Source organism: Schistocerca nitens, chromosome 3 (assembly GCF_023898315.1).
Source record: "Schistocerca nitens isolate TAMUIC-IGC-003100 chromosome 3, iqSchNite1.1, whole genome shotgun sequence".
NCBI lineage: Eukaryota > Metazoa > Arthropoda > Insecta > Orthoptera > Acrididae > Schistocerca > Schistocerca nitens.
Genome location: NC_064616.1, coordinates 206,874,875 through 206,897,027, shown reverse-complemented (window position 1 = coordinate 206,897,027; position 22,153 = coordinate 206,874,875). Strand labels below are relative to the sequence as shown.

Here is a 22,153-nt window from a genome sequence, read left to right as displayed (position 1 = left end):
GGCGTCGAAAAAAAGGTCATGGGTGGGATTAGCAGGCATGGAAGACAGATGGCTAGCATAACGACTCAGAAGGACTGCTCGCCAATTGGACAGCGGAGGGTCAGCAGTCTCAGCATAAAGGCTTTCCACAGGGCTGGTGTAAAAAGCTCCAGACAAAAAGCTCCAGACACTAAACTTAATCCACGGTGGTGGATAGAGTCGAGACGCCGAAAAATAGACGGCCGAGCAGAGGAGTAGACTATGCTTCCATAGTCCAATTTCGAGCGCACTAAGGCGCGATAGAGGCGGAGAAGGACCACTCGGTCCGCTCCCCAGGATGTACCATTCAGGACACGGAGGGTGTTGAGGGATCGCAGACAGCGAGCCGAAAGATAGGAAACGTGGGAGGACCGGCACTGTTTTCTGTCAAACATAAGACCCAAGAATTTAGCGACGTTTGAAAACGGAAGGTTGACAGGACCTAGATGTAAGGAGGGTGGAAGAAACTCCTTACGTCGCCAAAAATTAACACAAACGGTCTTACTGGGAGAAAAACGGAAGCCGGTTTCGATGCTCCAAGAGTGGAGGCGATCGAGACATCCTTGAAGACGTCGTTCAAGAAGGCTGGTGCGTTGAGAGCTGTAGTAGATCGCAAAATCGTCCACAAAGAGGGAGCCCGAGACATCAGGAAGGAGACAATCCATAATTGGATTGACGGCAATGGCAAACAGTACAACACTCAGCACGGAGCCCTGGGGTACCCCGTTTTCTTGGGAGAAAGTACGGGAGACAGTAGTGTTCACCCGCACCCTAAATGTGCGCTCTGCCATAAAGTCGCGAAGAAAAAGGGGCAGCTGACCTCGAAAGCCCCAAGAGAACAGTGTGCGGAGGATGCCTGTCCTCCAACAGGTATCGTATGCTCTCTCCAGATCAAAAAATATTGCGACTGTTTGGCGTTTCCGGAGAAAATTGTTCATGATATAAGTGGAGAGAGCAACAAGATGGTCAACTGCAGAACGATGATTTTGGAATCCGCATTGGGAAGGTGTTAAAAGACTGTGGGATTCCAGCCACGCTAAACGGTAATTCACCATACGCTCCAAAACCTTACAGACACTACTCGTGAGAGAAATGGGGCGATAGCTAGAGGGGAGATATTTGTCCTTTCCAGGTTTCTGAACAGGAACGACGATAGCTTCCCGCCATCGTCTGGGAAAAGTACTGTCAGTCCAAATTCGATTATAAAGGCGAAGGAGGTAACGCAGACTATGGGTTGATAAATGCAGCAACATTTGGACGTGGATACCATCCGGTCCTGGGGTGGAGGAGTGAGAAGAAGAGAGTGCATGTTGGAGTTCCCGCATGGAGAAAACAGTATTGTAGCTTTCGCGATTTTGAGAGGAGAAAGCAAGAGGTCGCACTTCCGCTGCACGTTTCTTCGGGAGAAACGCTGGCGAGTAGTTTGAAGAGCTCGAAATCTCAGCAAAGTGCTGACCCAACGAGTGAGAAATTGCGACGGGGTCCACTAATGTGTCATGCGCGACAGTGAGCCCAGAGACTGGGGAGAAACTAGGCGCGCCTGAGAACTGTCGAAGCCGACTCCAAACTTCCGAGGAGGGAGTGAAGGTGTTAAAGGGGCTAATAAAGAATTTCCAGCTTGCCTTCTTGCTATCACGGATGACACGACGGCATCGCGCTCGGAACTGCTTATAGCGGATACAGTTGGCCAAAGTAGGATGGTGGCGGAAAACGCGGAGAGCACGTCGCCACTCACATATTGCATCACGGCATGCCTCGTTCCACAAAGGAACTGGGGGGCGCCGGGGCAATTCGGAGGTGCGCGGTATTGAATGTTCCGCAGCTGTAAGAATAACATCAGTAATATGTGTGACCTCATCGTCGACGCTGGGAAAGTGACGGTCATCGAATGTCGCTAGAGACGAAAAAAGTGTCCAATCAGCTTGGGCAAACTTACAGCGTCGCGGGCGCATGTATGGCAGTTGAGGCTGCAGTCTAAGGACAAATGGAAAGTGGTCACTCGAGTGGGTATCATCAAGGGCGAACCATTCGAAGCGCCGAGCTAGCGTAACAGTACCAACCGCAAGGTCCAAATGAGATAAATTTGTCGTGGAGGCAGACAAAAATGTAGGGACCCCAGTGTTGAGGCAAACTAGATCCGCTTGGTGGAAGACGTCTAGCAATAGTGAGCCACGTGGACAAGGATGTGGAGATCCCCAAAGCGGGTGGTGGGCATTGAAGTCCCCAACCAGCAAATAGGGGGGTGGAAGCTGACCAAGAAGATGAAGGAGATCAGCTCGTGCCATTGGTGTGGACAATGGAATGTATACAGTACAAAGAGAAAAGGTATATCCAGAAAGGGAAAGACGGACGGCGACAGCTTGGAAGGAAGTGTTTAAATGGATTGGGTGATAATGGACAGTTTCATGGAGAAGAATCATGAGTCCTCCGTGTGCTGGAGTGCCTTCAACAGAGGGGAGATCATATCGGACAGACTGAAAATGAGGGAGAACAAAGCGGTCATGGGGACGCAGCTTTGTTTCCTGAAGACAGAAGATGACCGGCGAGTAGGATCGTAAGAGGATTGACAATTCATCCCGATTGGCTCGAATACCGCGGATATTCCAGTGAATAATGGACATAGGGTGAACAGAAAATGGAGGAATGTGACCAAGGTCGCTGTCAACTCAACAACTGCTCAGAGCTTGCAACCGACAGCATGGAATGGCACTCAGCCGAAGGCAGAAGATCCTGATCCATAGGTTGGTCAGGAGCAGCTCCTGCCACCAGCGATCGGCCGGTTGATCGGCCGCCAGCAGTGCGCCTCGGCGACACAGAAGACTGCCGAGGGCGATTTCCGCCAGGTGGTGCTGTAGATGGGACACGCCTTGGCGGTGAAGGAGAGGAACTGGGTTTCTTTGTAGCCTTCTTGGAAGTATGATGTTTAGATGAAGGAGGAACCGATGGTTGGGAAGTTGCGGTACGTATGAACTCTTCACGAGTATGCTCTTTTTTCGAAGTCTTGGTGTCTGACTTTTGGGCTCGAGATTTAGCAGAACCCGACGAAGGGTGAGCCAGAGAGTGGGCAGGCGAAAGTGGTGAGGTTGAACGGGCGATCTTTGCGCTGGCCGATCTGACGACCGTGGCACTAAAGGTGAGGTCGCAAGTCTGCGTGGCCGCCTCCTTTGTTGGCCGAGGAGAAGCAAGGACAGTGCTGTATTTTCCTGTCTGAGGCACGGTGGGCTGTCGACTGGCGAATAATTTTCGAGCAGCAAAGGTCGACACCTTTTCCTTCACTCTGATTTCCTGGATGAGCTTTTCGTCCTTAAAAACAGGGCAATCTCGAGTGGAAGCAGCGTGGTCACCCATACAGTTGATGCAGCGAGGGGATGGAGGTGGACAAGCACCCTCATGGGCATCCTTGCCACATGTAACACATTTGGCCGGATTGGAACAGGACTGGCTGGTGTGATTGAACCGCTGACACTGATAGCAACGCGTAGGGTTTGGGACGTAAGGGCAAACGGAAATTATCTCATAGCCTGCTTTGATTTTTGATGGGAGTTGAACTTTGTCAAATGTCAAGAAGACAGTGCGGGTTGGAATGATTTTCGTGTCAACCCTTTTAATAACTCTATGAACAGCCGTTATGCCCTGGTCAGACAGGTAGTGCTGAATTTCTTCGTCAGACAATCCATCGAGTGAGCGTGTACAAACGACTCCACGCGAGGAATTTAAAGTATGATGCGGTTCCACACAGACAGGGAAGGTGTGTAGTAGTGACGTACGCAGCAATGTTTGTGCCTGGAGGGCACTGACTGTTTCTAACAACAAGTTGCCATTCCGTAATCTGGAACAAGAATTTACAGGACCTGCAATTGCGTCGACACCTTTCTGAATAATGCAAGGGTTGACCATGGAGAAGTCGTGACCTTCGTCAGACCGAGAAACAACAAGGAACTGTGGCAACAATGGAAGAACTGTCTGTGGCTGAGACTCTGTGAACTTACACTTGTGAGCAGACATAGTGGAAGGTGAGGAAACCATTGCGGAAGAACCCCCATGATTACCGGCGTCTCCGATGGCGCGCTCCTCCCTTGTGGGGGCCCTCTCTGAGGGCACTCCCGCCTTAGGTGATTGTTCACACCTCCAGACAAACGGACGGAGGGACGAATCGGCACTTTCGGAAGGTATCAGCTCGGGTAATCACCCCTCCCTGGGCCTGGCCGTTACCAGGGGGTATGTACGTGTCCTACCTGTCTACCCGGGGCGGGGAATTACGCGTTACCCCATCACCGGCTATGCACAAAAATGCGTGGGTCGGCCTTCAGACACGCACAGGAAGGAAGAAAGAGAAAGGGAAAAACAAAGAAAGAGAAAGGAAAGAGGAGAGGTCTCAAACGCCGCAGCGAAGAAAAGGGTAAAGAGAAGAGGTAAGGAAAAGAGAAGGACAAAGGAAGGATGAAGACACAAGCAGAGAAGGCGAAGAATGCGGTACATTTACGAGCTTCCGTCTCCGGACGTAGGCACAAACCATACTCCCAGAGGGGGAGAAAGGGGAAGGAAAGAGCCAGAGGTGAGGGGAGGAGGGGCGAAGATGGGGGAGAGGGAAGGATGCGGAAAAGGAAGGAGGGCCACAGTAGCTCGGGGTCCCGTGCTCGCTACGCACGTATCCACAATAGAGTTGTGGACCCCCTGGGGGGAAATCAATGCAGTGTTTCATATCAACAAACCCAGGTAATGTACACAATTACACAAGATGCAAAATAGTTGTATTTGCTGATGGTAAGTATTAGACTCAAGCCTAATGAAGAAAATTCAGCTAACTCTTGAAATTCAGTCTTTAAATTGGCAGCCATTGAACTAACAAAGCTACATATCTCTAAGAAGATGATCATTCTGCAAGTGTATTGCTCATCTAGTGGTCATGTGGACACTTTCTTCAACACATTACCTTAAGTCCTGTAAGTAGCCTCACCCACAAAATGCACATAACGATAGGGCCTGCGTGGAGACATGGAAATTAACACAGGCATTAAGGGCAAAATTCATAATAACTACCTAAACATTCTGAACACTTTTGGCAGGGCACAAGTAGCAAACACTGCCTCTAGGGTATCAAAAACTCAATGCCAGTGTTAGATCATGTACTTACAGATATCAATACGGAATATTTATAAATATTTTAAAATGTTCTTTGCCTTTCTGATCATTATTGTCAGATTATAAAGCTAGAGATGCTTGGTAAATCTTGCAAAACTGCAGGCCTACAAAAGGATCTTCCCTGAACATAAAATACATACTTTTTCTTGGGCACTTGAAGTGGGCAGACACTAAGACTGCAGTAAAACCCACCAGCTTTGACTCATGACATCACCAAGATAGTGGACACCCCTATTTGAAGCATACACAATATGGTGACTATGACATCTCTTAATACACACACGGACAGACAAATAACACGAAAAATATTTAACTGCAGAAACAACATGAAGCCAATGGGACAACTGTGGGAATCAGAGGGCCAAACGATACACCACAATACCATAATCGAAAACAAGCCAATTTAACTAATATTAAAGACCTTACCTCACCTCACCCATGTAAGAAAAACAAACATGATGACACCTACAAACCACAATGCCACATAATTATCAACACCTAACAACAAAATGCACAAATCCATAAAAAATTGCATTAACATCAGTTTCAATATACAAGAAACACTATTATGCGCATTAACACCCACACTTTACATACTACAGGAAACGAATGAAACTCTAAAACATACTAATAACCAAAGTCAGATTACACACAGTTAGCAATCTAGCTAGAGTAAAAATAATATTTCATTAACCCAATCTCTTGAATGGTCAGCCTAGAGTTCTCAAACCAGAAACCCCTCCAGATATAAGACCATTCTTTTGTCACACCAAAAACACCACATACTGAGTGATCAAAAAGTCAGTATAAATTTGAAAACTGAATATCATTGAATAATGTTGATAGAGAGGTACAAATTGACACACATGCTTGGAATGGCATCGGGTTTTATTAGAACCCAAAAAATACAAATGTTACAAAAATGTCTGACAGATGGCACTTCATCTGATCAGAATTGCAATAATTAGCATAACAAAGCAAAGATGAAGTTCTTTACAGGAAATGCTCAATATGTCCACCATCATTCGTCAACAATAGCTGTAGTCGAGGAATAATGTTGAGAACAGCACCGTAAAGCATGTTCGGAGTTATGGTGAGGCATTGGCGTCTGATGTCTTTCAGCATCCCTAGAGATGTCAGTCGATCACGATACACATGCGACTTCAGGTAACCCCAAAGCCAATAATCGCACGGACTGAGGTGGGGGACCTGGGAGGTCAAGCATGACAAAAGTGGCATCTGAGCACACGATCATCACCAAATGACGCGTCCAAGAGATCTTTCACGCGTCTAGCAATCTGGGGTGGAGAGCCATCCTGCATAAACATCGTATGTTCCAGCAGGTGTTTATCAGCCGGGCAGGGGATGATGCGATTCTGTAACATATTGGCATACCTCTCACCCGTCACGGTAGCAGTTTTGCTGTCCAGCGCCATTTGTCGGACATTTTGTGAACTTCGTTGTTTTTTTTTTTTTTTGTTCTAATAAAACCCCATGTCATTCCAAGCATGTGTGTCAATTTTTACCTCTCTATCTACATTATTCCGCGGTTTATTAAGTTTTCAAATTTATACTGACTTTTTGATCACCCTGTATAATGGTCCGAGATGCAGCAGCTTTGGTGCATCTCATCCTTCTCCACAAACACTGTACTTCACATATGTCAATTTTATCAAATGATTGTAGGAATTTAGTCGTGATTAACATGTTGTCATTGTAGCATGCAGGAGCCTGCTTGTGAAGTTCATCGCCATATCCGTAAGTAACAAAAATCAAAACATGCAATTAAATATCAGCTGTAAACAACACACTGCACTTTTAATCCCATACAAAAAAACAAATGTATTGCCCATAACCGCCAATAACAAAATAACTCCCTAACAAACTGCCACAAAACACTGTCAATATTGTTCTCGTAACTTAACACTCAAGAAGTCCAATGACTCATGAGTAGCACCCATAAATAATTGAAAAACAATCCTGAACTAGAGAATGCCAACACATTTTCCAAGATGCCCTCTATGAACATGATCCCTACACAACACCGGTACATCATGGGTCAAAGGTTAGTTGGTTCGTGGGGATTGAAGGGATCAGACTGCAAAGGTCATCGGTCCCATTTTCCACGATCATGAAACGTCCACAAGGAACAAAAACAAGCAACAGAGATGACATGGGATGACAGTGGTTTGGCCGACCATGGAAAAGAAAAGCCAACCACGAAGAGACACGCTAAAAAGTCCAATCCAAAACCGTAGGCCAAAGGCCAGACTCAACACAAAAGGAAGAGACAAACCCTCAGATCAAGCAATAAAAGCCCCCTGCAAGAATAAAACTCAAAACAGCCTGCCATGGCAGTGTCATCCGTTAGAAGTGCAGGGAGCGTATCAGGCAGTGGCCACAACAGGCAAGACTATGGATGGACTCCTGGATAGCCATCACCAGACGAGAATGAGGAAAACACTGGTCTATAGCTCGTAAAACCGCTCAGGGAGTGACTACAGATAATGAAGGACTCACCTAAGCAGAAGCAGACATACTCTAGGGCGCGAGAGACGGCGACCAGCTCAGCAGTGAAAACACTGCAGCCAGCAGGCAATGAGCGTTGTTCAGAATGATCCCCAAGAATAAGAGCATAACCAACTCGACCAGCAACCATCAAACTGTCAGTATAGACCACGTCAGAGCTGTGAAATGTGGCAAGGATGGAAAGAAAGTGGCAGCAGAGGGCCTCAGGAGGGACTGAGTCCTTCGGGCCCTGTGCCAAATCCAGCCAAAGGCATGGGCGGGGCACACACCATGGGGCTATACATATATGGGCTTGGAAAAAGAGGTGGGAGAGGGACAAACTCAAGCCCAGAGAGAAGAACCCGGACGCCAACCGTGATCGTACACCCTGACCAGAGCCAGTGTTCTGGAAGATGGACGCCCGAGTTGGGGAACAGGATACAGTAATTTGGATGCCCGGGTAAGCAATAAACATGTGCAGCATAAGCGGCCGGTAGTCATTGGCACCGGATCCTCCACAAGTAGGCTGTTTACAGAGCTTGTGCACAAAGCTCCAGTTGCGAGTCAGATCCCACAGTGAAGTATGGGGTCAAGCAACTGCAACGCAGAAGGCGATGCTGAACCATAAGCCAGGCTCCCATAATCAAGACGGGACTGAATCAACGCCTGATACAGCCGTAGAAAGGTAGACCTATTGGCACCTGAACTGGTGTGACTGAAGCAATGGAGAGCGTTAAGACAGCGCCACAATGTTCGTTTAAGCTGTCGAATAGGAGGGAGCCAAGTTACCCGTGCATCAAAAAGCAAGCCCAAAATCCTATGTGTCTCCACCATGGCAAGAGGTTCGCCGTGGCTCCGGGTGAACAGTGCGATGCCGGCAGAAATGCATGACGCAGGTCTTGGCAGCCGAAAACGAAGCTGTGCGTGGTGGCCCAAGACTGCGCCCTGTAGCTGCTGTTCAGCAACCACAATTCCAGTGGAGCTGTAGTACAGGCAAAAGTCAACAGCATACAAAGAAGCCGACATGGACATTCCCACAGATGCAGCTAGCCCACTGATAGCAACTAAAAAGAGGCAGATACTTAAGACAGAGCCTTGTGGAACCCCATTCTCCTGGACTCGGGAGGAACTGTGGGAGGAACCAACTTGCACGCGGAAGGAACAAAGTGACAGAAAATTTTCAATAAAAAGCGGGAGCAGGCCCCCTAAGACCCCACCCATGAAGTGTGGTGAGAATGTGATGCAACCACGTCGTATCGTACGCCTTCCGAATGTCAAAAAAGACGGCAACGAGATGCTGACGACGGGCAAATGCCGTGTGGATGGCAGACTCCAGCCAGACCAAATTATCAGTGGCAGAGCGGCCCTTACAGAACCCACCCTGGGACGGAGCCCGAAGGCCCCGAGACTCAAATAGCCAACTCAACCTCCGGCTCACCATGTGTTCCAGCAACTTGCACATAACGTTGGTGAGGCTAATGGGGTGGTAGCTGTCCACCTCCTGGGGGTTCTTGCCAGGCTTCAAAACTAGGACGATAACTCTTTCCTGCCATTCAGAGGAAACTCACCCTCATCCCAGATACAGTTCAAAAGGTCGAGAAGGTGTCGCTGGCAGTCCACCAAGAGGTGTTTGAGCATCTGATAGTGGATGCGATCCGGCCTGGGAGCCATATCAGGGCAAGTGGCTAAGGCATTGTGGAATTCCCACTCACTGAATGGAGCATTGTACGATTTGGGGAGGTGCATATGGAATGAAAGGCTCCGACTGTCCAACCACTCTTTCAGGATTCAGAAGGCCTGTGAGTAATTTGTAGAAGCAGAACTTTGAGCATAATGCTCTGCTAAGAGTTCTGCAATCGTGTGTGATTCAGGTACGCTGACGGGTGTCTGGTACCTATAGAGTCGCCTAATCTTGCAGCAAACCTGTGATGGAGAGGTACAGGTGCCAATGGTGGAGACATACCGTTCCCAGCACTCCTGCTTCCCTTAGTGAATAAGGCGTCAGGCTCGGGAACGGAGCCGTTTAAAGGTAATTAGGTGTTCCAATGATGGGTGGTGCTTATGATGCTGGAGGTCCTGCCTGCAATCTCTAATTGCCTCAGCGATCTCCGGTGACCACCAAGGCACAGTCTTCCGCCGAGGAGACCAGGAAGAACAGGGAATTGCAGATTTCGTAGCAGAAATGATGCCAGTGGCAATCGTGTGAACCACCACATCATTGGTGCCATGAGAAAGAGGCTCAAGAGTGGCAATGTAGGAGAACAAGTACCAGCCAGCCTTATTCAAACCCCATCTGGTGAGGTGCCCAGGTGAGTGATGCTGGGGCAGTGACAGAAAGATCGGAAAGTCGTCACTACAGGACAAGTCGTCATGCACTCTCCACTGGACAAACAGTAGAAGGTCAGGGCTACAGGCCGAAAGGTCAATGGCTAAGTATGTCCCACGCGCCACACTAAAATGTGTGGAAGCACCATCATTTAAAAGAGAAAGGTTGAGCTGTGCCAACATTTGCTCAATGACAGTGCCTTGGCCTGTTGCCACCAATCCACCCCACAAAGAGATATGGGCATTAAAGTCGCCCAATAACAGGAAAGGTGGTGGCAGTTGGGCTACCAGTGCAGCCAATACATGCTGCGGTACATCGCCATCAGGTGGAACATAGAGACTGCAGACAGTAACAGCCAGAGGCATCCACACCCAAACAGCGACAGCCTCTAAAGGGGACTGAAGAGGGACACACTCACTGTAAAGTGGGAGGGGGGGGGGGAGGTATAGCGCTTTACATCACAGCAGTGGACCATCACCTTGAGCTTCTCGTGTAATGTATCACCCTTGAAGGCCAAGATGAAGGCACCAGTGGCAACCTGATTATCCCTCAGAACCCGATGAACGCTCCGGGCAAAATTAACACCTCGCCGCTCTAAATAGGCGTGCAGCTCATCTTCAGACTGCAAATGTAGGTCCCTGTGGAATATAATACCCTGGACCATATTTAAACTCTTATGGGGTGTGATGGTAACAAACACCCCCCAACTTGTCACAAGCGAGTAATGCCCGTGACTGGGCAGAGGATGCTGTTTTTATCAAAACTGACCCAGAGTGCATTATGGACAAGCCCTCCACCTCCCCAAACTTGTCCTCTAAATGCTCTACAAAGAACTGAGACTTCATGGACACAAAGGATTCCACATCAGCTCTCGTACATACTAGGTAGTGGGGTGAATAAGCTTTGCTGCCATTCTTAGCCTTTCATTCCTCCCATGGTGTGGCCAGGGAGGGAAACGATTTGGGGTCATACGTGTTTGCATTAAGTTGAGCCCTGGAATGCTTAGAGACTGCTGGCGGCTAGCCACCAGCAAGAGAAGATGTGCCACGCTTCATTACATGTCATCTGCCCTGATGCCACCCACCCCGACCACAGACGCCACCCAGCCGCAGCAAGGGCCACCTGGCAGGATGGCCATTGCTGGGAGACTCGATGGCCCAGGGAGATAGGTATCTACTCCTTGGCATACATGGGGAGTTAACGGTGCAGCCATCAGCAGAGCGATCCCTGTGTTGTCAGGGGGCTACAACCAACAGGGTACATGGCGACCCCACCACAACGGACTGGCTACTATGCTGGATATCAGGTGCAAAGAAGTCCATGGCCGCCGTCAGTGCAGAAATCGACACAGCATAGGGGATGGCAGAAACTGCACCCAGGAATGTATCCTCGCCCAAGAGACACAGAGTGAGCGGGACTGCAATGCGACGGACACCTCAATGCATGATGGACACTATGCACCATGTAAGGCACCCTTCCCGAATTGGCTCACTCTGGAAAAATTTGGAAATATGGAGGTTCAAATGGCTCTGAGCACTATGGGACTTAACATCTGAGGTCATCAGTGCCCTAGAACTTAGAACTACTTAAACCTAACTAACCTAAGGACATCACACACATCCATGGCCGAGGCAGGATTCGAACCTGCGACTGTAGCGGTCGCACGGTTCCAGACTGAAGTGCCTAGAACCGCTCGGCCACATCGGCCGGCCGAAATATGGACGTCAAACCCTACAGGGGACTATCACATAAAGGCCAAAACATGTGAGACTCCTTTTAGTCACCTCTTACAACAGGCAGGAATACCGCGGGCCTATTCTAACCCCCAGACCCGCAGGGGTGCATGGGTCAAAGCAGGCAGGCGGTCCTGGAAACTTCAGTTGACCCGTGGAAAACAATGTACATGCTAAGTTCTCTAAATTCTGTACATTGTTTGAATTAATTTTGGAGGAAACATTTCCAAAAGTAGCCACACCTACAGCAGCTGCAACAAAAATTGCTTCCTTGATAACTGCATGTATCAGAAAATTCTACCAGACACTTCAATTTCTCAGTTCTTTACAAAAGCACTGCACAATTATCCTCAATTCCTTGATTACTATCTCAGATATAAGAAGTATGCAGGAGGAATCTGTCTGTTTAAAAATCATTCAATGACAAAATATATAATGCAGAAAATGAAATCAAAAGTAGTGTGGAAGGTCATGAAACAAGAAACGGGAAAAGGCAGACAAGTATAACAACATACAAATCAAGATGGGGTAGAATACTAGAAAATCCTCGGGAACTGGATAATTCTGTAAATGATTGTTTTTCTGGTATTTCAGAGAACTTTAAACAATTTCTTCCTAAAGCACTTTTAGCATCCTCATTCACTCACACAGCAAGCACAATGATGATCCCACCCACCCACAACAGACTTTGAAGTCGGGAGCACAACACAGAAATGAAAAAGTAAGTTTTTAGAGATAGGTGAGGCTCCAGTCTTTGTTCTGAAGGCATGTGCAGGGAGTAACAAGCCTAATTAATAAACATGATAAATGAGTCCTCAAGTTCAGGTATTTTTCCTGAGTATCTAAAGCACACACAAGTCGAACCTTTGTTATTAAGGAAGGTACTGTGGAGAGTATTAAAATTACAGGCCACTTTCATTACTGTCTGCATTCTCAAAAATAATTGAATCAATCATGAATAAAGGCGACCTTTTTAAAGATGGGAGAAGTAAAATATCAGAAATTACTGAGTCCATGAAAGTGGTACCTCAAGCTCTTGACAAGAATGACTGTTACAGCCATATTCTTAGGCCTGTCTAAGGCTTCTGACACTGTTGAAAATAAATTACTACAAAACAAGCTAGAAGCACTACGTGCAAGAGGAATAGGAAAAGACAAGTTCCAGTCTTATTAAGAAAACAGGATTCAAACATCCACAGATAAATTTTTAGTAAAACAATTAGCAGGCAAGAAACAGGCAGAGTTCCTCAGGGTAGTGTATTAGGTCCAATTCTGTTCGTAGTATGTACCAAGGATTTTTCCAGCAGTACAAGACATTGAGAAAATGTTCCCTTTGCTGGTGACATCCTCTTAGTCACTGATTAAACATAAAAACTCTCACTAGAGAAAGTGAATGAGACCGTCAAGGGTCTTTACAATTAGGTAGTGTTTAAGAAATTAAAATTGAACATAAGGAAAACAAACATTATGCACATCAGCATGAAGAGGGGAGACTGTTCTGTCACATTCAGCATACATGATAAAGCTATCAGCTGTGTAACAAATAACATTTCTAGGAAAGAACGTTGACTGTCACATAACACAGAATGAACATGCCAAGACGCTTGCAAAAACAATACCATCAGCAATGTTTGCCCTTGCTGTTCAATCATCATTTTGCAATAGCCAGTGGGTCATGGTGACCTGCTCGTTTGTACACAGTTCTAAACCAAGGGAGTCTTTTCTGGAGATTGAAGGCTAGGAGGAGGAGGTATTCAGACAGTTATACTTTGCGTATATGCAATAGATTTGACCAACTATCAGAGTTGAGTGGAGAGGAGCCTCTTGTAGCTGTAGATGTAGGAAACATGCAGCAGTCCTCAGCAGTCAGGAGGCCTAGGTCAGCTGCAAAGTCTAACAGAAAGAAGAAGGTTCTGCTGCTAGGTAGTTCGCATGGTAGAGGTGTGTGCCAGCAGTTGAAGGAAGTGTTGGGAAGGTAGTACCAGGTCACCAGCACTGTGAAGCATAGTGCAGGGTTGGCTCAGGTGACTGACAGCATAGGGGAGTTATGTAGGAATTTTACAAAGGAGGATCAGGTAGTCATAGTGGGTGGAGCAGGAAATAGTCTTGATAGGGACAGGGAATACGATGTACATGGTGAAGTGGTACTGGTGGCACTAATGTGCATTTCGTGCAACTGTTACAGCGTTACAATCAGCCTCATCTTAATGCGGCCATTACGCACATTAACATGGGGCTGGAGAAGGCACTGATGGCAGAGCGCATGGGTCACATTGCAATGGTGCAAGTTGAGTCTATCAATAGATCGGGTTTCACTAGGTATGTCCTGCACGTCAATAGGTATGGGAATGGGAGGCTGACAAAGCTTAGAGGTGACAGTGTAGTGGGTGGTGGTGGTGGTGGTGGTGGTATCGCTCACAGAAAAATTCCTGTAGTAGTTGGTGTTAGAGCTGCACCTTTTTTAGATTTCAGTCAGCTGATAGGTATACCTGCTTCATCAAAATATAAGAGGTATTAGACATAAAGTTGCCGGCCGAAGTGGCCGTGCGGTTAAAGGCGCTGCAGTCTGGAACCGCGAGACCGCTACGGTCGCAGGTTCGAATCCTGCCTCGGGCATGGATGTTTGTGATGTCCTTAGGTTAGTTAGGTTTAACTAGTTCTAAGTTCTAGGGGACTAATGACCTCAGCAGTTGAGTCCCATAGTGCTCAGAGCCATTTGAACCATTTTTAGACATAAAGTTAGTGAACTGCTTATAGATGTTGACTCTGAAATTATTGGTATATCAGAGCACCACTTAAATAATTTGACAATTCAAAGGGTTCCTTTACCAGGGTACAGATTAGCTGGCTGCTTTTCAAGGAGTTCTTTGCGGAGTGGCCATGCATGTAAAGAACATTATTTGATTTGAGTTTGTAGACATATCATGGCACTGCACTGAACAGGTATTTGAATGCTGTGGAGTGGCAGTTGAATTTAGTGAAACTAAACTTCTAATTGTAATTTCATGTGCTGACACGTTCCATGACCTTTCAGATTTGCTCCTCAATTTAGTCCTAAAGAACTTAACTTGTAAATAAATAAATAAATTTCTCAGCTGCAGAGAAAGGTCATTCAAATAGTAACTACAAGTAGTGTTCTGGCTCATTGAAAGGAACTGTTTAAGAAACTTCATATCCTTAATGCACCAAGTGAGTACATCTACCAATCTGTTATGCAATTCCAGGAAGCATTAATTAGTATTTTGCTAGTATTTATGTACATAACCGTGGAACACAGGCCAGTTTGCACTTGTATTTGCCAAGGAAAGAGAGAAAAATAGTCAAAACAGGATGTTCTATTAGAGAATAAAAATATATAATAAATTTCCCAAGGAGACAAAGAAGATCGGGACCTACTAAATACAACTGTATAAAAAAGTTTATTTTCATAAGTAACCCATACTACTCAATCAGTGATTACATAGGGGTTTCAGAGTGGTGGTTAAGAATGAAAGGGGTTAACTACAACACATTGTCACATTACAATAGGGCAACACTTGCATTTCAACATCTGTAAGTGCCTCAAAGTAGTGCCTTCGTCACAGAAATGACTTTTCATTCTCGTGACCGCAACATCTCACTTTTAACAGGTAAATCCTGAACCAGTTTTTTTGGATGGACTGACTGGAAGACACAAATGCAGGCATGTAGAAAAGTGGGATGTTTACATGTCTAGAGTCAGCTATCCAAGAAGACTGGAGTTAGGCGAGGAGCACGGCAGGAACAATATGCTGTCATGCAAAATTCTTGACCACACCTTCACATGTATTGTTCAGCAGTTAATCGATGAATGAAATGCAATATTAAAAATTTGTTGGTGCCTATATTCATAAGAATTTGAGCTGGAAATATTTTATATATCTTCCAAAACTTCTAAGCTCTGCAGCTTTTGCATTAGAGATAAAGGCATAGTTTGGAGAAAAAAATGTCAAAAAGTTGACTTATTGCCCAACTTTTCATTTAGTAATACCTTATGGCATCAAATTATGGGGTAACATATCTTTGGAGAACATTGATCAGGTGGTGGTGCCCCACAGGTCATATGTAGGGTGTTCATTTTCACTGAAGACATTGATGTATCTCAAAATCTACACATCACATCAAAAAAGTTATGATTCCAATTTGTTTGTATCTGAGGGGGATATCCAATGACACCACACTGGAATCCCCCCCCCCCCCGACCCCACCCCATGTGTGGGTGGTGGGGAGCAAATTTGCAATCTCCAATGGGAACCCCTATTTTTTATTGCAGATTATGATTTTACAGCAAAATCTACCTAAGTTTTGTCTGAAGCATTTTCCTCGTTTTGCCACAGATGACTCTATAACCCTAGGAAAAGAAATGGGTACACAATTGCAATTTACAACATGCTACTCAATGGCCCTCTAACATCCAATGGCATGTGGGACCCCACCTCCACGCTACGAGGGTAGGACTTGCCAGTATTTCATAACTTCTAACAAGGGAACCTCCCCACAGATTTAGTTATAAATTGGCACAGTGGATGGGCTTTGAAAAACTGAACATAGATCAATCGAGAAAACAGGAAGAAGTTGTGTGGAACTATGAACAAATAGCAAAATATACAAACAGTAGTCTATGCTCAAGATAGGCAACATCAAGGATAAAGTGAGCTCAGGAGCGCCGTGGTCGTGTGGTTAGCATGAGCAGCTGCGGAACGAGAGGTCCTTGGTTCAAGTCTTCCCTCGAGTGAAAGTTTACTTTCTTCATATTCGCAAAGTTATGATCTATCCATTCGTTCATTGATGTCTCTGTTCACTGTATTAAGTTTAGTGTCTGTGTTTTGTGACCGCACCACAAAACCATGCAATTAGTAGACGAAAGGACGTGTCTCTCCAGTGGGAACCGAAAACATTTGATCGCAAGGTCATAGGTCAACCGATTCCTCCACAGGAATAACTGTCTGAAAATAAAAAACTAAACTTTTCACTCGAGGGAAGACTTTAACTAAGGCCCTCACACTCTGCAGCGGCTCACGCTAACCACAGGACAACGGCGCTCCTGAGCTCACATTATCCTTGATGTTGCCTATCTTGCGCATGGACTACTCAGTTTGTATATTTTGCTTATTTTTTTTTCATAGTTCACACAACTTCTTCCTGTTTTCTCGATTGATCTGTGTTCAGTTTTTCAAGGCCTATCCACTGTGCCAACTTATAACTAAATCTGAGGGGGGTGCGATGGGGAGGTTCCCTTGTAAGTGGAAACTCCATCCACAACATTGTATTTCTCTAACATATAGAACAGGGCACTACTCGATGCACCACCAGGGCTCAATGTGAACGTTAGTCTACTTTTCCAATTACAGTAAGTGTTAAAACGTAGTTTTGCCAACTTCAAAACACCTCGCGATTCTCTTTTCAAATGACTGTACAAATGGCAGAATCATATCCGTGGGAATGTCAGCACAGGCATTTCTGATGTGGTGGCCTGTTGATAGTACAACTTATCTTTTAAATATCCCCACACAAGAAAACTGGCGACATCAAACCGGCAACCTCGCAGGCCAATTAATAGGGCCACCTCTGCCAATCCGCCGACCAGTGTAAACAAAGTATAACACTTCCTGGGCTTCAGTTGTGTAAAGCGCTGGGCGACCGTTGTGCTGTAACCACATATGTTGTCAAACTTTCGGGGCAACATCCTGCAATAGTACTGGTAGTTCCTGTTCCAAAAACATTTGATATTTTCATCCATTCAACGTGCATTGATTTAACACAGACCAATGAGTTTGTTTCCCATGATGTCACACCATGCGTTAACTGATTAAGGCCATTGATGGTCAACTTGCCATAACCAGTGGGGATTGTCTCCAGTCTAATAATGCATGTTATGCCAGACAACACTAACATGGTTTGTGAATATACACTCATCACAAAATAGTACCTCGGCAAAGAATGTGAGGGTCGTTTGTATTTGTTGACGTGCCCATTCACGTAACACTGTCCAGTTATGAAAATCAACACCATGAAGTTCTTGGTTCACTGACACGTGTTATGGATGATACTTATAACGATGCATTACTGTGAAAATATTAATCGTGGTATAATTGCTGGCACTTATCCATGGGATGTGTAGTACTGTCTCTACTAAAGCTATTTCATTAGCTCCTCCTGTAACACATTTGCCTTGTTTCCTTTTGCCGGTGCCATTAGATATAAAGGCATTCACAACCTTGTAAAAGAATGGTGAGAATGAGCTTTCCCCGGAAAATTCTCAGCATACAAGGTGACATTTCTCCTACATTCTTCATAAGTCAAGACCATTTCAATTTTTTCTTCCATGGTTGCAACAGTAATCATCCACTTGCACATCTATTCTGCAAACGACAGTTAGGTGTGCAAGCAATTAACACTGTACAAGTATTGTAATGTTTAGAGCCGCTGTCTGTTCTACATCTGCACAATGTACGAGCTCCAGTTTGTTTTGATACAACGTTGCGCGTTGAGTAGTCCACTGTTTGATATGTTGGAGAAATAGGGTGTTGCGAATGGGGTTTCTAATTAGAAGTTATGAAATACTGGCCTGTCCTACCCTCGTAGCATGGAGGTAGGAACCACCTGCCATTGAGTAGTATGTCATAAATTACAATTGTGCACTCATTTCTGCACCACCCGTGGCCAATGAAGAAAATGCTTCAGACAAAACTTTTGTAGATTTTTCTGTAGAACAGTAATCTACAATAAAAAATGGGGGTCCCCATGGAAGATTTCTAAGTTGCCCCCTACCACACAAACAGGGGGTGATGTGGTGGGTTGAGTGTGGTATTTTTTGATGTTCCCAAAAACAAACAAATTAGAGTTATAACTTTTTTTGATTCAGTGTGTCACTTTCAAGATATTTCAGTGTCTTCAGTCAAAATGTATAGGACTATTTGAAAAATGACATTACCGCCTTGAGCTGCCGGTTAAATTGTTTATTTACGCAACCAGTTTCAGTCGACTGACCATTTATAAGTTCTCTAAATGTCAAATAAAATAATACATAACTAACACCACAGGCACAAACTGCCATGAATTCTTTAACTGGTGCAAATGTGTGTTGTTAACATTTACACCAGTTAACAGATTTGTGACACTAAGTCTGTAGTGTTACTTGTGTGTTGTTTTATTTGATACATGGGAACCTGAGGGTCCATTGACCAAAACTGGTTCTGTAAATAAAGAATTTTACCAGCATCTGAAGATAGTAATAAGCCTTTTTGAAGGAGGTCTGTGTCACACAGAAGTGAGTAATAAGGTTAATACGTGGCGTGGCGTCCACTCAATAGCTTCTTACAAACATATCCTCAAACAACTGGGCACACTAAGGGCCTCACAAAATTTTGTTGTCAACAACTGATTAAAATTTGAAAACAGTAAAATTCATAACTATAATATCTGACGGAGAAATGATGCACATTACCCAATTTTCATGTCACATGAAAACGAGTGAAGTTATTGACCATTTACCCAGTGATGTGAATTATCTCATGAAGTTCGTTTGTTTCATGTTCCTCTGATAATTTGCAAGAAAACTGTAATAATGTGGCACAAGTATTATACATTCAAACAACAAATTACTATGTTAATATGGCTACATGCTGAGCCCTCTCCCCCAATTTTTCTTTTCTTTTAACAGATTGTGTTAGTAATTCCTATGCACCATCTTTCACCTTCACATGTAGGTTACAATATTAGAAATTGTTCTACACAACAGAATATGTTACAGAGAAAATTCTTCCAGTTTGCTTTCAAATTTTACTCTGCTGTCCATCATACATTTTATATCACTGGATATGTGATCAAAAATTTTTGTCACAACATTGTGCACCCCTTTCTGTGCTAAAGACAACCTTAATTTGGAGTTATGAATACAATTTGTTCTCTTGATACTTAATTATGTGCATCAATGTTCATTCGAGCTGCAGAGGATTATTCACAAACGACATGAGCGAAGCAGCAACCTCTAGTATTGATTCCATGAACTGAGTCACTGCTTGAAAAAAGTATTTTTAATGACAAATTTCACTAAGGAATAAACATATTGGGAATCAGTAGTTAATATTCCTAGTTCCCTAAACAGCTCCCGCTGCACTATGTTCTTGAGTCCACACCACAAGTAATTCTTATCACACTTTTTTGTACCTGGAACATATTCGCTTGGCTTGATAAGCTACACCAAAAAAATTACCCTATATGGCATTACGGAATGGAAGTATTCATAGTATGTCTACTTTTTCATTTTCATATCTTCTATATCTGACAACAGTCACATTGCAAATAGAGATTTCTTTGAGCACTTCAGCAGTTCTGTAGTTTACTATTATCAAGCTGTAATCCTGTTCTGAATTGCACGTAGTGTATTTTTTCAAAGTTTTGTGACAAAAAACTGGGTAGGAACCATTTATTACTAAAGTCCATGAAAATTTCATTAACCCATCTTTCTTTGACTACACTTTATCTGCTATTTACTGCATGGATGAGCATTATATATTTTTTTTACAGCACGTTTTTGAACAATGAAGATTTTAACCTGGGATTCACAATCATGTATAACTTTATAAAATACATCATATTTACTGCTGTTTAGAGCATAAGTGACTAGTGATAGGTTAACGAACATGAGTGTCTACAGACTATGTTGTTTTATGACATATGGATGTGTGTGCTCGCAATATGTAACAGTGTCACTAATGTAATTAATAGTAATGGCAATGGCATAAATGCGTAAGCTCACTTTAAGTTAACATGTTAATTCTGAGTAATCGCCCGAATATTAAGACACACAACGATTTTGTTAAATAATTTATAAACAATCTGTATTTTCTGCTGCACTTGATAATGGCCTAAGGCCGAAATTGCAATCTTGAGATTAAAAAAGTGTTACAGCCACTGGCGTAAATATGATGTCTCTTATAATGAAGATTTTCTTTCTTAAAGGCTAGTTACCTCAGAACACTATTTATTCCATATGACATTATTAAATGGAAATATGCAAAATATGTAGACTTACTGAGTTTCTGTTGCAAATGTGACTGAACTAAGTTGTTTTAGGAGTTGCAAAACGATCCTTGTGCAGTTTAAATGGAGATAATAAAATTAACTCCAAGACAAGGTAGAAATAATATCTGCTTGACACTGTCCACCTCGTTTGGGGTATATTTATGAATGAATCTGCAATACTATTACTTAGTTACGTGGGTAATAAAAAGATGGCTTCGATCAATCATGTACGCGGTGTGCATCTTATTATTTGAGTTGCAAAACGATCCTTGTGCAGTTTAAATGGAGATAATAAAATTAACTCCAAGACAAGGTAGAAATAATATCTGCTTGACACTATCCACCTCGTTTGGGGTATATTTATGAATGAATCTGCAATACTATTACTTAGTTACGTGGGTAATAAAAAGATGGCTTCGATCAATCATGTACACGGTGTGCATCTTATTATTTTGTAAAGCTGACTATTTTAAAAAAGATTGGATTTTAAAAACAAATACACAATCACTCACTTTTGTCATGTCACCCAACTCATCCAAAATAAAAACTGATAACAACGGTAAACGACTGTGCTCAACGAAAGGCACAAATAAATGAAATGAATCTCATAAAAATAAGGGCGCAGTATTTAATTTTTAAGGAATGTAAGACAGCACCACGCCCCACATAAAAATCCTAAATAGTAGATAAGCACAGAACATCTCAACATACTACAACGGAGGAGGCCGTGGCCTCAGGGGTAACACCCCAACAATGTTTACATTATTGTGTCGCTATCTATCGACAGAGAAAATACGGCAGAACATTAAGTAATTCACTCACCATTTCCTCACCAACTTCCTCTGTGTTAGTGTCATTCTGGGTATCATTAGGTTCTAAGGATATCACGTTTATAACATCAACACCATTGACTGACAAAGGTACTTCGATGGTATCCATGTCTCACACGATTATCTACTTTTGCACAAATTATACTACCCACAAAGCCTACTACACGCGCCGCTTCTAAGCGAGCTTACAACACATTACTGTCTGTAAGTCCCGCCAACCACGACGCAAACCCCAGAACACCAAAACATCTGAACTGCGAAGTAGTTAGTACTGACAGAAAATGTTGGTGCCGATCAGTGTTGCCAATAACATGATACTGAAAGTTCCCAAAAGCCACTTAAGTTACCATTTCGAAACAAAATACCCCAAATTTAAAACAAATATAGAAACATATAAAATAACAAATTATACTTAAAACTTACTATTATATGTAAACAAAGCTGCTAACGATAATCAGATACTACCTAAAATAAAGCGTTTTTTAAAACTTACATTTACAGTAAGTCCTCATCGACACTTCCATATCTCTCCATTCTTGAAGATGACTGAC

General features: G+C 44.0%; 1 protein-coding gene across 1 annotated transcript in view; it reads right to left on the bottom strand.

Moving 5' to 3' along the window:
- Window positions 1–21,873, bottom strand: part of LOC126248155 (DNA polymerase epsilon subunit 4) — a 70,116-nt gene extending 48,243 nt beyond the window's left edge. Inside the window, exon 1 of the mRNA XM_049948897.1 lies at window positions 21,595–21,873. Within this exon, the coding sequence (XP_049804854.1) occupies window positions 21,595–21,711 (117 nt within the window). The 5' untranslated portion in view covers window positions 21,712–21,873. The remainder of the gene's footprint in view (window positions 1–21,594) is intronic.
- Between the last annotated feature and the right edge of the window lie 280 nt (window positions 21,874–22,153).